The following is a 17,540-nucleotide window of genomic DNA, read 5'->3' as shown; positions in this document are numbered from 1 at the left end:
GTTCATGTTGGCAAGAGCTAGTAGATTGTTTCTGAACACTGGTCTTGCCTCTTCATGGCTGTCTTGAATAAGCAGAGTTATGCAGAGGAGCTGTTGTGTAGGTCACTCAAGTTAGACTTGGAATTGTAACAGCAAAACTCGGGTTGTATTCCACAAGAGACCGACTCTATTGAGAACAAAACAGAGTTTATTATGTGAGGCTAGCCACCCTTCCTCCCAATTTGCCAATCAGGGAAGTGAGTGTGGGCCTGCCTTTGTTCCCACCTTATATACATTTTTGGTTTCCATGGTAACTGATTAGAATGTTGTAGCCCTGGCTACACGTTGTTTTCGTTGTGCCATGTAACCGGGTCAGGCTCCAGTCATGAGCCCAACCACAAAGATATATACTTTCCATACTCTGTTCTATTATGTCCCCCTTTAGATAACCATACATTTCCTTTATGGTTACAATGTTTATCTAGGGCCAGAAAAAGGATGAAATAACCCAGGCAAGGTCATAGGTGGTTATCTGGGCCCTGGTGTTCTTTGTCTTTGGAGAAGCATTCCAGAGCTAAGTCAGGACTACAAAGTTAACTCTTTACAACCCCTCTGGGATGTTTCTCAAGACACATTTTGAGGCTTGCATTAAGACTAGAATTATTCTATCTTAAAATGATATGCTAAGAGTCACCATCCCCTACAGAATGTGCCACCTTCATCTGTTATAGATGAGATTCAGGTTGCTCATTGGTAATTTGCTTTCTGTTACAGTATCTACTTCACAGAGGGTCTCTTAAACACTGTATGATTGCTTTTATCCTTACCAGGTAGCTCAATAAAGGCTTGTCTAGAACTCCTAAAGAAGTGATGATAAAGGAGTCCTGTGAGAATTGGATGGTCTTCTTAATTAAAGGGAAGCTTGCTTTTCCCTGAAATTTTAGTTTTCATTTCTTCTTTTTTTTTTTTTTTTGTCTTTTTGAGACAGGGTCTTGCTATGTAGTTCAGGCTGGCCTTGAGTTCACTTTGTAGCCCAGGCTGGTCTTGAACTCTCAATGATCCTCCTGCCTCAGCCTCCTGAGTGCTGGGATTACAGGTGTGCACCACCACACCCAGCTCATTTCTTCTATTTTTGTGCTGTCCTCATCGACGTGTGGAGCAACAGGGAAAGCACTCTTGGGAAGTTCTTGTACTAATTTTTTATGACACTAGTAGTGTCAGCTTGGGAGGTTCACATTGTTTAATACTTTCTTGAGAGTAAGTACTATCAATTGAAGAATTAATTTTAGTGGGGTATGGTGGCACAGGCCTGTAATCCCATGGGGAAAGCTGACTGTTACAAGGGATGTCACAGCTTCAGTGACCAGATGCACATGTAAGATCTGTGGCTTAGCTGTTTGGTTTCAGATACTTTTACACAGTTGTGAGCTATATGATCAGAAGGATGAAGGATTTCTTTTAAAGAACCAAGTTCTTAGAGTTTTGGCAGATAGGCCTTGTGGAAAGTAAGACGATATGTGTAACAGACCAGTGTTCGCTGAATGTGAATTTCAGATACTTGATTCAAGTATTCATTTAATACCTTAGATAATATGCTTTAGTTTATCCATGAGATTATTCTGTCGTGTTCCTACCATGACTTTCTTTATTGAGGTAAAATGCACACAGTACAAAGTGAGCATACTCACAGTGGCAGGAACCCTGGCGCTCGGGTGGGTGCCTTTCAGAGCCCTCGTTCTGCTGAGACCTGAGGCTTCCAACCCCCTTATTCCAGTTTTCTCTCTCCAGATCTTTACCGAAAGCCTGCTCTGCTCCAGTCGCCTGGAGAACATCCAGCTGGCCGGGCAGCTGATGCACTGTCAGGCCGGCTCGGCAGACCCTGTGGCCAGCGCAGCCCAGAAGGGGAGGCTGCAGCACCGGCTGGGCTACGAGAAGAGCATGCACTTGGTCCTGACTGCCAGCAGGGAGTACTTCAACTCCTCCACCAGCCTCATGGACAGTTGCATGGACCTGGCCAGGTGGGCACCTGTTCCCCCGGGGGAGCGGGGCACCATGCTCCTTGCCTGCCGCATCACTTCAGGGAGAGCCCGTGGCTGTGGGTCTTGAGCAGCTTCCTCCTGAGCGCCTTTCCTGCAAGTGCTCTCCAGGACTTGTGCTTACCCTCTCCTGTGGAAGGGACTTGCTTCTGAGGGTATGAGCCTGTGTGGGCTGTGTCTGTCTCTTAGGCAGAGATAGGTGCATTTGAAATCTTGATGCGAACCACACTTGAGTCAGCAGCATAGACGTGAATACTGAACCAATTGAACTGTCCCGGCTCTGCAGAAGCCTCCAGGCTGTGTCTCTCCAGCCTCTCCATGCCGGCGGGTCTCCCTCCGGTGACTCTGACCTCCATGTTCTCCAGCCCTTGCCTTGTGCTTTCTTCCTAGTCTCACGATCCAGAGCTCCTCTGCTTTTGAGAGAATATGCTCATCAATACAGTTGTGTTCACTACATTTTCTCTGAGTTTAAAAAAAATAGGTTAAAGTACTGCGTAGCCATCACGTGTTCTTCACTTAGCCAACCTCTGTCTCTTGAGGTTTATCCCAGTGCTGATTCTTCTTTTCCACTCTCTGCAGTTCTTATGCCGTTGCTTTGTTTCTTCTGGAGGGCAAACTGAGACAGAATCACCACATTCTGTTTTTCCTGAAAAGGAAACTAAAATGATTTGAATTCTGTCTCTTTTAAGAAATGGTTTCTAATGTAGTCACCACCTTTGCACTCTCAGTAAAAAGAGCACTACACCGAGTTCTGACGCTGCCATGCAGTGTCTGTAACCAGTCAAGTTGCTCCGCTTCCTGGAGCTTCCGTTTGACTTTGTACAGAAACTGAGGCTGCTGCTTGCCTGGGCTTGCCCTGAGAATTAGGTGAGATAAGAAAAAGTGGGAGGAGGACCTGGGGTATAGTGAAGTTCAGATAAATATGTGTTGACTCTTGTGTTGTTGCTGCTGCTTTTAAACAGGTACCTTGTTTCTGCAGGTGCTGCTTACAGCTGATAGCAGATAGGCCTGCTGCCATTCAAGAAGAGCTCGACCTAATCCAGGCCCTCGGGTGTCTTGAAGAGTTTGGGGTAAAGATCCTGCCTTTGCAAGGTGGGTTTTCTGCTTAGTATACCATTGTTAGTAACTTATTGTAGCATCTTAAACGAGTATATATAAAGTGACTATTAAATCACTGGAAAATTCTGTTCAGTTGTATCATTCATATAGCTTTTGACCTCAGGTCTTATTAAAATCATGAAGTTACTGAAAAGCATTTTCAATTATTCTAAGCTTCCCTGTCAAATATTTGTTTCATTGTACTTTTTAGTCACAGAAGAATAGAGCCCAGTGTAACTTTTGGTCTTCCTTTATCTCTTATTAAAATAAATCATCACAACTTTGACCTTGTGTGTATGTACGTGTATCTGCATTTTAGTTTTTTATATGCATCATGATTGAAAAATATGGTAAATATTTAAATTTTTAAAAATTTTATTACAGTAAAAGACACATTGCCAAGAATCTTTCTCAAAACCCTCCCCTTTCTTTGAATGCACTCATCTGATCATCCCTTCCACTCCTTGCATCAGCTCTGGAGTCCTCTTTCTTAAGGGTCATTACACTGTCCTGGCTGCCTCAATGTCCTGAGTGGGTTTAAAACATCTCCCTGTCATGGTCATTGTGACTTTGAGGAAGGGCCAGAAGTCAAACAGTGCCAGATCCAGTAAATAAGGTAGATGAGACACAGTGCCGTGTATTTTTTGTTGTTGCTGCTGTTGTTATGTTTTATCTTTGTGTCTTAGTCACTTTTCTCATTGCTGAGACAAAGTACCCAGCACCCAAAGTTAAATGAGGAGGGGCTGGGGATTTAGCTCTGCGGCAAAAGCGCCTGCCTGGCAAGCGCAAGGTCGTGAGTTCAGTTCCCGGTACGGGAGAAAAAACCAAAAAAAAAAAAAAAAAAAAAACCAAAGTTAAATGAGGAAAGGTTTACTTAGCTTACAGTTTGTAGAGGTTTCAGTTCATAATTGGCTGGCTTTTAGGCAGGGCAGCATGGCAGAGGGGCAGCAGTTCATGGCAGCAGAAGCAGGCAAAACAACAAGCAAGGAGAGAGAGACAGAGACAGAGACAGGCAGACAGGCAGATAGAGACACATTAGCCTCTTTCTGTCCCTTATATTGTATGCCTTAGGGCCAGTGTAGCACTGACAGCCTTAATACCAGCATTAGACCATGAATCAATTACAAACTCCAGAAGCCCGGGCCCATGACTGCATGAGGCTTTGTGGGGGACACCCAGACACAAACCATAACACTATGTATGCATGTATTTATCTATCTATGTTTATTAGTCCATATTTGTAGTACCTAGCGATTCCATTCGTTTGAGGGGTAGATACATGTACATAATATATCAGTTCTTTTTATTCTCCTTTCTCTCCTTCTCCCTCCATCTCTAGACGTGATATTACAGCAATCTATGCATACTCATGCTATAGCATTGCAACTCACAATAGCAAAATCTTGAAAGTGGCCGATATGCCTGTCAGCAGATGAATGGACAAAGAAAAAGTTTACACACAATGAAATACTGCTCTGCCATAAAGAAAGGTGAATTGAGTCATCTGTGGGAAAGTAGATGTACCTTGAGACCATGTTAAGTGAAATAAATCAGACACACATGCTTAAATATCACGCAGCTTCTCTTATAGGAGAAGCCCAAAGTCTGAATAAAGAGGCAGACAGCAGGAAGCAGGGACATAGATCTTCAGTAATGTATTTATGAACTGCCGTTTGAGTCATTGGCACTCAACGGCAGCATTCACTGTATTTTTGATCACACCCTGGAAGGATGCTCACAAAAGATGACTTCCAGAACTGTTTCAGAAAATGGCAAGAATGGTGGGATATGTGTGTTGGAAGCAGGGAAAAACATTTTGAGGAGAATTAATTACAAGATGTCCTTTACTGTGAGAAAGTTTTAAAATTTTAAACCTGCACCATACATTTTGGTCACACCTTATATAGTTCCAAGAGTGATTGTTTTTTACAAAGAGTAATTTAAGATAGAAATTTCTTCTTGTAGTTTCTCATATGCTGCTGACTTTTAAAACTGATTTTCTGTGGTTCTCACTTAACATTTTTGCCAGTAATGTCTGCAGATCAGCTGCAGACCCAGAATGTGGCGAGCTCCTGGGGCCCAGCAGGAGCTCTGAGGAAGTTCCTGAGTGAGGTAGTTTCTGGAAAGCCAGGGCTTGATGTCTTGGCAGCTGTCTAGCTTGGCCTGTTGCCTTGAAGCCCTAGTTCAGAGTGATGGTGTATGCTCGGTTTGCTGTGCGAGCCGTGGGTGCAGTTTAGGTCAGCTGCACCTGTCTTCACCGGCATGTGGCGGGGTCGCTTGATGCATGCACGTTCGTAGTCCAGGTCCTTCACTGTTGCAGTCAAGTCATGTTGTCACAGTGCCTCGTCTTGGCGCCTTCTTTGCCTACACTTGAGAGTTGCTATATCACGTCAGATGAAGATGAGTGGTATGAAGTAAGCTATCATTAAGGAATTAGTAGAAGACAGGAGACAAGCAGCATGTAAGAAGATCCCCTCTGTGTACGTCTCCTGGGAAGCATTTGCTTAGTGTGTGCACATGTGTGTGCTTTTTCCTGTAATGTGGGTGCTGTCGTTTGTGTCAGACTTAGTGCTCAGTGAGTGGTTTTTGACTATTTCAGTTATTCCATGTTCTTTCTATATTCTGCCACTTTTCCTCGGTAGCTGGGCAAGACGGAACCACCCTGTGTTTTTCTCATTTACCAAGTGGAGATACTAAGACGAGCAGTGTGAATCGCTTGTGGGAGCTGGGCTGTGCATTCGCAGGCCTGGGTCGTGCTGTCATCTGTGTTGCCGCATTGGATATGTCTTCGGAGCATGACTGTGGAATCGGTGTGCCCTGAGCTGCCTTCTCATTCTCCCTCCACCCTTGCTGTTCGTTTGTTTTCTCCTTCCCCTCTCATTCTTCTCCGTACTTCCACCCAACATGTCCATTCCCCTTTTTTCCAATGCTCTTTCCTTCAGTTTAATGAAGGGTAATTTATTAATGACACACTGAGGAGAAGAAAGTTACACCAGTGGTTAAAGTCTCCTTCCACCACCTGGGCTGTGTGGACAATGGCAGCCCTGTCTTTGGTTGAGGATGAAGACAGTGTTCCCTGGACAGTGTGACACATCCCTGACACACTGAGACAGCTTCCCCTAACAGACCCCAGACTCTGTCAGCATGTCTGTGTATGCTCAGCAGCAGTAATAATAATTAGCGTTTAGTGAGCGAATTTATGTTCTAAGTATACGTCACACGTATTCATTAATTCTTGAAAATACCCCACGAGGTAGTTATGTGTGTTTTTTGGTTTTAGGGTGATAAAATCTAGGCCACAGAAGCTCAGGTCTCTTGCCCAGGGTTACACAGGTCCACAGTGTACACAGTGTGTGTGTATGTTAGAATCCTATTCTCCAAATTCACTTCATGTACTTGAGTATTAGTGGCTTGCACTGCCCAAGACCCCAGGAGACAGAGCACCAGGCTGTGTGGGTTTCAGTTTTCTGGTTTGATGTAGCAAGCTAGACAGAGAGCACAGCTAGTGAAGAAGCTGCCAAGCTGAGTTATTGAAGCTAGTGTGCCCTTTAGCGGGATTCGGTGATCAGTCCCAAGGCTATGAAAACTCCCGGCTTTGGGTATGAGGGGTGATAACATCCATGGCAGGTGTAACCATGAGCGTCACACTAGGCAGACAACGTACCTGTCACATGGTCATCCTGTGTTACTGAACCTGAAAAAAATCCACAAATCAGTAGCCGATGTTGAGGAAAACACCCATGATTTTTTAAGTAAGTTATGGAAAAGCTTGGAGTGTGCTTTGTGTGTGTGTGTGTGTGTGTATGGTTGTGTGTGTGAGATTGTGCTACAGTGAAAAACTCGAAGCTTTAGTGGCCTTTGTAACTGGCTTATGCAGTGAAAGACACATTGCCACTCACCCCCCTCAGAATCGCCCCGTCAGTTTAAACACACTCATCCCATTGTTCTTGCTGCTTTCTGCAGCAGTTCTAGAGTCCTCTTTCCTGAGTGTCTTTACCAGGTCAGTTAAAAAATTTGGTGACTGCTGCTGGCAAGTGCCAACCAGTAGAAAGGCAGCTCATAAAAACATGACGCTGTGTCCTCATCCGCCTTAGTCACTGGATCTGGCACTGTGTGACTTCTGGCTCTTCTCCAAAGTCACAATGACCAGGAAAGGGAGATGTTTTAAACCCATCCAGGACGTCAAGGCAGCCAGGATGGTGCAGCGAAAGAGGAAAGAGGAGTCCTCAGGAAAGAGGACTCCAGAGCTGCTGCAGAAAGTGGCAAGGATGATGGGGTGAATATGCTCGAAGTGAAGGGGAGGACTTTGAGGGTATTCATGGCAGTGTGTCCTTGAAGGCATACTTTTTTTTTGTTGTTTTAAATGTAAGCAGTGACCGTAGCTTTTGGTTATACTTAGTAAGCACTGTGTATTCCAGAACGTATTTGATGCCCTTTAGCTGAAGAGTTTTTCTTTACTTTGTGCCATTCGTTTTCTCATAATATGAATTTGCTGGGTGAAATGTGTTCCATTTCCCTAATACCTAGTTTAAGCCAGAGGAATGGGTTTAACCTTCAGAGAAAGGTTATTGAATTGGGACAGAGGGTGCTATCATGACCCCACCCACCAAAATAGTCGTGCCGCAGAGGTAGAAAAGGGGTGTGTGGAACATGGATTGAGTTTTGAGGGATGAGGTTAGGGTAGAAGACTGGTAGTACAGGAAGGATATGAAATATAGCCTTCTTTAAAGTAGGCTCCTAACTCGATGCTCGAAAAGATGACACATTTTTATACCTTTGGAATGATAATTCATTGGCTGTGTTTTAGAAGTTTGGTTATATAAAAAATATCCACTTTGCACATTACTTATTCAGAGGCAATACTAATTTTATTGTTTGTTTCCTTTTCTTTTTTTTTTTTTTTTGGTACTGGGAATAAGACTCAGGACCTTACATTTGCCAGGCAGGTGCTGTGTGGCTGAGCTGTATCCCCGGCCGTATTGCTTCTTTAATGCATATTCCCTTAGTTTCCGTTGATCTAGAGATGATTTTCATTATGTTTGGTGGTCTTACCTTGGGATAAACATTCTGCCCCAGTTACAAGTCTCTACTGTGTCTTTCTTTTGTAGTGCGGTTGCGTGCTGACCGGCTCAGCCTCATAAAGGAATGTATTTCGCAGTCCCCCACGTGCTACAAACAGTCTGTCAAGCTCCTCAGTCTTGCTGAGTTGCTGAGGGTTGCAGGTAAGGCTTTTGAATGCTGTGCTGCAGGACTGGTGTCTGTCATTCCTGATACCGACCTCACTGAGCATCAGGGCTCAGAAAAGCATCCTTTGGGCAGGGGTTCATGTTCCCTGGACAAACTGATGTCATGAGGTGCAGTTGGGCTTAGCTGCCAGGGTGAAGGTGGCATGGAGGACCCTGGGGTTGGCACCTGATGCTTGGCAGGCCCACCTACTATCTGTTCAAGGAGGTGGTCTTTCTCAGCACTCTGGCCCACACTTATCTCCCAGCTTCTAAGTACCAGTTGGATCTTTAAGATGAGAACTGTTGAATTGTGTATGACCTTCATCCACTCATTTCATCTATGAGCCTTTTTTTATGGAAAGGAAAACTTTCCTTTTTTAAATTTTTTTTTAAACTTTCCTTTTAAATCAGGTTTATTCTTTTTCCCTTACCTTAGTAATATCAAGACCTCTCAGTTGGCTGTAGACTGCTCTGGTTTTGGCCTTTTGCATTTGTGTAGTTTAATTAGGAACTTTTCAGAGTGGAGGGTCCTCCCATGGACAGTAGGTAGATTGAAAAATCAGAGTTGCTGTTATCCTCTTGCCTGCTGAACCTTTAAAATCAGTCTGTCCCATGTGTTTTATGCTTTCATTTTGAAAGTCACTGCTCCTGAGCTCTTACATCATTGCTGATGCCACAGTCATTAAGCATTTGCCTGTGCTTGCAGGTGAGGACCCTGAAGAAAGGCGTGGGCAGGTTCTGGTCCTGTTGGCTGAGCAGGCCCTCCGTTTCCATGACTACAAGGCAGCCAACCTACACTGTCAGGAGCTGATGGCCACAGGTGAGTGGCACTTGCACAGCCCCCTTGCAATATCCTGCGTGCATGATGAGTCAGAGGAAGATGGGCTCTGAAAGCAGCTGGCCTGGTGGGAAGGCCAGCCCCAGTTCTGCTGGAGACACATTTTATCGGCAGTGACAAATATATTTGTGGGGTGCTTATCTATTAATATTGTAATGGGCCTACCCATTCTGTTTATCTGAAATTTTGGTTACTTTTGATTCTGTATTGAAAGTATGCTCATAATTGTAAGAATTTCATGTAAATATTCTAATACTATTTTATGTGTTTGCTATATATATCAAAAATAAGATTTTGTTTGTTTGTTTTCAGTACCAGGAATTGAACTCACGACCTTGCGCTTGCCAGGCAGGCGCTGTGCTGCTGAGCTAAATCCCCAGCCCCCCAAAATAAGATTTTGTTAAGTGTCTAGAGTACATGACTCCATAGTTAATATTCCTATTCTTTAATTTGAACAAAAACCCATTGCTTTTCAAGGTAATGTTGCAAAGTTGGGGAGTAGTTTGCATCCTTCAAATTTTCTCTATTACAATTCAAATTCCTATCCCTGGAGGGCAGGGAGATTGGGTGGAGTTTTGTCTCATCTGGAGAACTTGCTTCAGGGTAGGACAGGGAGTAGGTGTTCTCATGGGCTCTGCCCTAAGTGAGCTGCTCTTCTCCCTGTCCCTGAGTACTCTGTACCTGAGTGAGTACTTGAAACACAGTCCTTTGTGTTGTGAAGTCATGCGGCTGTGTGGCAATGATCTGTGCATGTCCACTGTTGTTCTTTGGAGCTGAGGATTAAACCTAGGACCTTGTGCAGGCTGGGCACAGGTTGTCCTGTTACGCTGTGTGCCCTAGCCTGGCCTGTGCCTGTCTGTATGTGGACTCTTAGTGAAAAGCCCTGCTGATGCTTGAAGTATCAGTGAGGAAGGCTCCCTCGAGGACTGTTGTGATATCTGTTGAGATTTGCTGTAGTGCCCCAGCTAGACTAAATTCTCAGGTGCTCATAAAGTGGAGGTCGGGCGTGGGTCAATTCCAAGGGTAAAATAAAAGTTTGCTGTTGGAAAGAAATGCCACTTGGCTGCTCCACAGGCTGCAGCCAGGAGAGGACAGAGAGCCTGGTCAGGGCAAGCGAGTCGCTGCGCAGAGGGAGGAAGCGAGGGTCTCTGTAGTTTTGAGCAGGGAAGATTTCGGAGTTTAGGTCAGCTCTGGGTCAGACCATCTTGGCTGGCACCAGTCTCATCCAGTTTGCCCATGTGCCCTGCTTTCTTATCTCAAGGAATGCAGCATCTTGCTCGCTTCACCAAAAGCCCAATTTCCTGTCTGGGCTTAGCACCACATTTGCAGCTGCCTGCTTGTTTTCTCTCAGGCTTCAAAGTCCTGCTGCAGATACCGGTTTAATGGGCTCAGCCCGTAATGCGACAGGGACAGGAGGGCATGGCAGCCAGGAGCAGATCCCGGGGATCATGGGAGGAAAGCACCAAGGAGAGAAGTCAGGAGTGAGGCGCTCTGGCTCACGGCCTTAATGGGGTGCATGCTGAAGGCAGGCCTGGGTGATTGGATCTGGAGGATGTGGGCACTGTGATCCGCTGGCTTGGCACCAGGCTGGGTGACACTGAGGTGTGAGGCCCTTGCAGTGGTGAGGGTGGAGAGCGAGGCCTAGCAGAGAGGAGCTAAGCAGCCCAGCCAAGGTTTGGTCAAGGAGAGGATCTGTAGCAGTCATTACAAACATTTCAACCTGGAAAAGCTCTAGACAGCACGTCTCACCTGGGCACTAAGCACTGATTCGTAGAAGAGCTACATTCTTTAGTACCAGTAAAGCGATTTTGTCATGTAAAGTTTGGAATCATGGTTTCCGTATAGACACTGTCGTATTAATCCAAATTGTTTTTCCAGAGAGCTTTTCAGTACTAGCCTATGCCTATCAGGGTAGTGTCTGAATTAAATTTTACCTCGTATAGTTGGGGAAATTATTCTGGATTGAGCCCTTTATCCTTAGAAGGAAGAGCTGCTTTTAAGCCAGAACTCCTTCAAATAAGAAAGAAGGGTATTTGAAGTGTTCATACTGTAACATGGTGCAAAAGGACCTCTGCCAGGAGTCAGGCGGCTCCCTTTGTCCCTGTCCTCAGGTGGACTGCCTTTTTCTATGAAGTGAATGGTCCTGTGTGCATGTCCACTGTTGTTCTTTGGAGCTGAGGATTAAACCTAGGACTGCTGCTCCTGGCAGCATCGAGCTGCTCCTGGCAGCAGAAATTCTCTGGAGGCTGAAGGACCATGTATCTGTCTTGATGTCACTTTAGCACTGTGTACCTTCTGATGTGGCTTTAAATACAAATGTTACTTTGTCCTTATAGGGACCCAGAGAGAAGGGCTTATTGTTGTCCCTCTGCAGTGGCAGAGGAGCTGTGGTTCCTGGAGTTTTCTCAAGAGCACATGAGTGCTGAGTAGCTGGATGGCTTTGGAATTCAGATAGGCACCTTTGTACTGAGCAAGAGCTCAGTGGGTTACTTGTGCTCCTTGTCAGCACACCTAAACTTGGGGAGTCAGTCAGTAGCACATCTGGAGTAGTCCTGAATGTTATGAATGAGAACTTGGCCTCGTCTTCCTTTGTTTAGATTCTTACACATTTCTGCTTTGCATATCCCTAATAACAATGGTGTCTTGCTTTGTACCACAAGACCTGAGCAGGAGTCCATTGTGTGCCCTATCTTATAGTGGATGTTATTTTGCTACTGGAAGTCATGTTTTTGCTGTTGTTGCTGGTTTTGCAGGTTACCCTCAAAGCTGGGATGTCTGTAGTCAGCTGGGACAATCAGAAGGGTACCAGGACTTGGCCACTCGACAAGAGCTCCTGGCTTTCGCGCTGACCCATTGCCCACCAGGCAGCATTGAGCTGCTCCTGGCAGCCAGAAATTCTCTGGAGGCTGAAGTGAGTGGCCCAGGGGAAGCAGGGGACCTGGCCTGGGGATGGTGCTTTGTTGGCCACATGGGACCCAGGGGTGTGGGCTTTCTGGATTTTTGGTAATATGAGAATTCTAATGTACAGAACAAAAACAGGTTGTCATGCGAGAAAGGATTCAAGAATATAAAACAGAAATGGCACAGAGAGGCTCGAGACAAATTGGAAGAAAATTAGGAAATAAATTGTTGAGTTTAAGGGGAGAGTTAGCATTGTCAAGAAGATATTTATGTGGGAAATGGTTATGGTGAAGAAGTGCTGGCACCCTCCTTGGCATCCCTTGGACACTGGCAGTGGCCTGGGCTTTGGCTGGAGGTGCTGAATTTCCTAAAATGCACAGCCCAGATCTGCCCTGGAGAGGACAGGGCTCGTTGAGGAGCACCTAACAGTCTGAGCAGCGTGTGCAGTTCACGTTTTCATCTCAGGCAGTTGTTACATCATCTGTTAGGTTTTTCACCATAGACTCCCACTCCTGAAGCTCTTGCTTCCTTGAGAAACTGTTTGTAAAGTCCTGAGGGAAGCGTGGTGTCAAATACTGTGCTCTATGAAACAGGAGTTTTTTCCCTCAAAAGGAGACAGTACTTTTCAATTTCAAGCTTATGCTGTGATGAGAGCAGATTTAAAAATGCAGCTCTTTTGTGACCTAACCTGTTCCCATTTCAGATTCTTTACCAAAGAGTGAATTCCCAAATCCAGGCAGAAGGAGGAGAGGGCATTGGTGTCTCACCGTTGGTTGGCCGGGCCCCACGTGAGGTGAGCTGAAGGGAAGGTAGGAGGCTTTGGGGGATGGCCCTGTGTGGGTAAGATGGATCCTAATCACCTGACCTCTCGGGCATGAGCGGGGCATGGTGTGTGTATAGCATAACATCATATAGAAAGGTCCACAAAACAGGACTGTCCAGCTCAGCAAATTTTCACACCCCTAAATCCATGAAATCACCACATAGGTAAAGCAGTAGCCTGTGAGCAGCCTTCCCTGCACCCACGGCCTCTTCCCTTGGAACATCTCACCCTCTGTCCCCTTGCAGAGATCACCGCTGGCCTGACTGACGTAGATAACCAATCCCTTTGGTTTTTATTTGTGTTCTACATAATTTAATACCTACCCCACTCTACCAATAGTGTAATTTTGACTGTTTTTTTACTGAAAATACTTAATATTATGCTTATGAGATTCATTCATGCTATTAGAGTGTATATTACAGTTTATCCTTTCTAATGTTGATTAATATTGAGGTTAACTGAGGTTTTCTATTTTACCTCCAAAAAATAATCATTTTGTACACGTCTTTAGCAAGTGTGGGCACACACATATGCCTGGCACTGAGAGAATGCATTGTTAGATATATATGTGCCCAATCTAAGCAGATAATGCTGAAGTGTTTTTGTTTTAATTGATTTCAGTTTTATAGAAGTGTATATGTATTAGCCAGCTTTCCTGTTACTAACATGCAGTATCCAACACCCACTATTTAGGGGAGGAAAGGTTTACTTTGACTCATGGTTTTAGCAGATTTAGTCATTTCGCTCCAAGGCACAGACATCACGGCAGCAGGGCATGGTGGACCAAAGATTCTTAGTTCATGGTGGCCAAAAGCAAAGGAGGGGATAGCACTAAAGGACAGGGCTGGGGACCAGACATGGACCTCCAAGACCACTGCTCCATGACCTACCCAGGCACATCCAGAAATATCCTCCATCAACCACTGGGCAATCCGGAAACCAATTGGTTGATGCTACCAAGCTCAACCATGACAATGGGATTATCACGTATGCCAATTCAGTTCTTCAATACTGTTAGTTTTTAAATTTTCACCTATCCTCCTAAGCATTTAGTGGTATCTAGTTACAATTTTGATACTCACTTTTCTGATTATATGAAATGGTATTATCTCAGGAGAGATCCTCTTTTGTGAGGCACCTGTTCAGTTTTATTGCTCATTTTCTATCAGAACTTTTGCTCTTTGTCTTTTCTTAGTCGAGATTCTTATGGATCAAATTACTGAAACCAATTCAAGTTATGTGTCTCATGGTAGTTCATGTGGGAGAGAAAAGAGGAGGAACATACCCCTGTAGTTGTCTTCTGTTGGCCAGTGTTTGGTCCAAGGGTTTAAGTTTTTCATGACCCTCACAACATGGAATTGGCCTTTTTATTTCAGAGAAAGGATTCCAGTTTCTGATGTTGTAGCTGGGTAAATTAAGAGATGACCATCCTCTTTATAGATTGTTTTCCCACAGTGTTCCATCAAGTGGTAATCTTCTCCACAGTGTAAAATATTGTTCATTTCACTAGCATCTATTTTGGAAGGTGAATGAGGTGAGAAGTCAGGTGCACCCTGCTTTTTCTTATAAATTGGCTACATCTGTTTTCACAGGCTCATTAGTACTTACACACTGTAAGTTTCCAGGAGCCCCTGGGGTGTGCTACACTTCATCCTTACATACATTTTAACTGATAACAGTACTGATTGGCAGTTATTTGGTTTGAACCAGTGCACATGGAAACACATTGCCGTCTGTGATGTTTGCTCTGTGGGGTTGAGAATTCTTGTGGTAGGTAGCCAGGGGCCACAGTCAATGCTTAGTGGGCCTGTAGGAGGAGTTCTCTCTAAGGTCCAGCTGGAGGCCTGCTCTCTTTTGGAAAAGTTGTTCTGTTAGTACATGTTGAGGACTCCTAACTGCATTCAGTTAAGGGAACTGGGAGGAACACTCACCGCATCTTGGTCATGTTACTCCTGGCTCCCCTTCCTCCTTTCTCTTTCCTTTCCTCCTAGATCTCCTTCCATCTCCACAGTCTGCCTCCTTTTTTCCCACTGTCCCGCCCTTATTTGCTTGAAGACCCCCTTTCTGTGAGGTCTTAACCCAAGACTTGGGTCCTTTGAGCCTCTAGTCCCCCGTGTCCTGGTCCGTCCTGCTCTGAGTGTCTCTAGCCCTGGCTCTTGGACTGCCTTTCAGATGTCCACTGTGTTCCGTCATGGTGAGTGAATGTGTCCCTGCCTTTGGGGGCAGGCTCTTTTGCACCCTTGGTATTGTATGTAATCATAGCCCTTGCTCCACCTCCACTGTCCTTCTTGTTTTGTTCTCAAAGTCTCATCCTTTTCCTCAAAGCATTTTCTTCCTACTGTTTTCCCTGATTCCTCCCTCGGCTCTCCACTCTGCATTGTGCAAGCACAAGTGCATCTTTCTGGTCCCGCCTTTTGTGCTGCAGTGTGGTGACTAGAGGTATGTTGTTGACCTCTGTCCTTTCCTCACAGTGCCTGTCACAGAGTGAGTGCCTGGTGAATGTTTCATGAAGCTCATTCGCAGCATCACTACGTAATGATTAGTCTATGGTTAAAAAACAAACAAACAAAACACAAACAGGAAGTAGAGTTTTGATTTTAAAATCCATAGAATTGGGCCGGGGATATAGCTTAGCGGCGCAGTGTCTGCCTAGCAAGCACAAGGTCATGAGTTCGATTCCTGGTACCAAAAAAAAAGAAAAAGAAAAAAAATCCATAGAATGAAAAGGAAGAATTTCAGTTTATCTTCTGCATATGACCATGGTGCTTTTGAGACCGGTGTTCACTGTGGAGTTTCCACAGCTCTCTGCTGAGCTCAGCGCCATGAGCTTATTCCAAACCCCTTCCTCCTTTATTGAACCCATGAAAGGCCTCCTGTGGCTTTTGGGTTTCTCATTTCTGGCTTCTACGAATAACTAGAAAGTTGGTGGCTTCTCTGGAGAGGGCCGTGCCATGCTGCCGCAAGTGAGCGTGCGCAGCTCCATTAACATCTCATTACGCGCCAAGGCGGCACCAGCCATCCTTTCAGTATTCCACTTAGGAATGAAAAGAAATTCTTCCACAGTGATTTTTCCTGGAGTATTTTTGTCCTTAAAAGCTTTCCTGTCTTCCTTGACCTCCAGAAAATTGTAACAGATCTAGAGCCAGGAACAGCTAATCCAAGCCCTCAGTGAACACATAATGGCTTTGATTCATGAAGCACATTTCAGGATGTTACAGCTCCTGCTTTTAGATTAAAATACAGTGTTTAGCTCTAAGATGCTGTGTGTCACACATTAACAGTAGATACAATAATTACATTAAATTATAACTCAGAAATGAGAGCTGACTTTATGTGTAATCTGCGTAATACTCAAGACTCATTACCTCAGTTGTGAAAATAATGATTTTTATTTGTATATCCAGGCAACATAAAGATGTAATTCTTATGCTGTAGCATTTGCACTAGTACAAGTGGATACTACAAATTTTAAGATCATGCTTTTATCTCACTGAACAAAATGCTTGTTTATAAATAGAACAAAATGCAGACTTTGTGAATTAACTACAAAATTACAGACTTCCATTTGGTTATTATGCCTTTTAGATGGAGCAGAATAATACCACTTAGAGCATATTAACATTTTGTTTAACTAGTATTAGTTATATTACTTAGCCAATGGTGTTTTCCTCAGATAAATCTAATTAGAGTTAGAAATGGATTATGTACAGGGTTCCCATTAAAGAAATCATTTTCACTGTGGGAAAACTTGTTATGAACATTTTAAGTGGCTACAGATTTATACAATTGGACTAATTAATGTTTAAAACTCAAGCATGGTCCAAGCATAGAGCTATTTGGAATTTTTAAGAGGATTGTTTAGAAATACTGTACTTAGATAAAAGCAAGTGGAATGGCGGTTGTTTCAGCACAATGGCCAGCGCCCCGTTTCCATGCTCATTGTCCATGGACAGGTGGATTGTGGCCACTTTGCTTTTATGAATAATGTTACTAGGAATGCTGATATTCAAGTTTTTGTATGAAAATGTTTTCAGTTCTCAAGGTATCTAGGAGTAGAATTGCTATATTGTGTGGTGTGTTTATGTTTCACATTTGAAAAGAACAGCCAAACTATCTTCCAGAGTAGCTGTACATTTTTACATTCCCACCAGGACTGCATTCCGGTTCTAGTTCTCCCTCAACCCCCTCACATCATCACTGACTAGCTCTCTGTCTGGCTCTGTCCCTCGAGTTCTGATAAAGCCATGCTCACACGTGGGCCAGCTCATCGTAGTCTTGCTATTCATATGCCAAGTAACCCATCACAGTGACCACCATTTGGCATGCTGATTGGCCATTCCTATACCTTTTTTGGTGAAATGGCTATTCAGATATTTTGCCCAATTTTTAAACTGGATCATTTGCCTTGTTAATAAACTGAAGGAGTTTTTTGGGTTTTGGTCTGTTTTTTTCTGGTATTCTGGATTTAAGTCTTCTATCAGATTTGTGATTTTAAAATGTTTTTCTCTAGACCTCTGACTTGAATTTTTTCCTTAATGATGGCTTTTGAAGTGCAAGAGTGTTTAATGTTGCTAAAGTCCTATTTATTAATATTTTTCTTTCACTGCTTGTTTTTGATGTCCTATCTAAGAAATCTGTGT

At 44.2% G+C, this 17,540-nt stretch overlaps 1 protein-coding gene across 2 annotated transcripts in view; it reads left to right on the top strand.

The window, feature by feature from the left end:
- Positions 1-17,540, top strand: part of Nbas (neuroblastoma amplified sequence) — a 179,133-nt gene that overhangs the window by 94,495 nt on the left and 67,098 nt on the right. For both annotated transcript variants that reach the window (XM_005404440.1, XM_013504348.1), the window contains 6 exons: positions 1,768-1,997; positions 2,995-3,107; positions 8,222-8,335; positions 9,045-9,158; positions 11,930-12,087; positions 12,781-12,870. In XM_005404440.1, coding sequence (XP_005404497.1) covers positions 1,768-1,997; positions 2,995-3,107; positions 8,222-8,335; positions 9,045-9,158; positions 11,930-12,087; positions 12,781-12,870 — 819 coding nt within the window. The remainder of the gene's footprint in view (positions 1-1,767; positions 1,998-2,994; positions 3,108-8,221; positions 8,336-9,044; positions 9,159-11,929; positions 12,088-12,780; positions 12,871-17,540) is intronic.

This window comes from Chinchilla lanigera, unplaced genomic scaffold (assembly GCF_000276665.1).
Source record: "Chinchilla lanigera isolate Chin_1 unplaced genomic scaffold, ChiLan1.0 scaffold00086, whole genome shotgun sequence".
In the NCBI taxonomy this organism is placed as follows: domain Eukaryota; kingdom Metazoa; phylum Chordata; class Mammalia; order Rodentia; family Chinchillidae; genus Chinchilla; species Chinchilla lanigera.
This window is presented reverse-complemented; position numbering and strand designations above follow the sequence as displayed.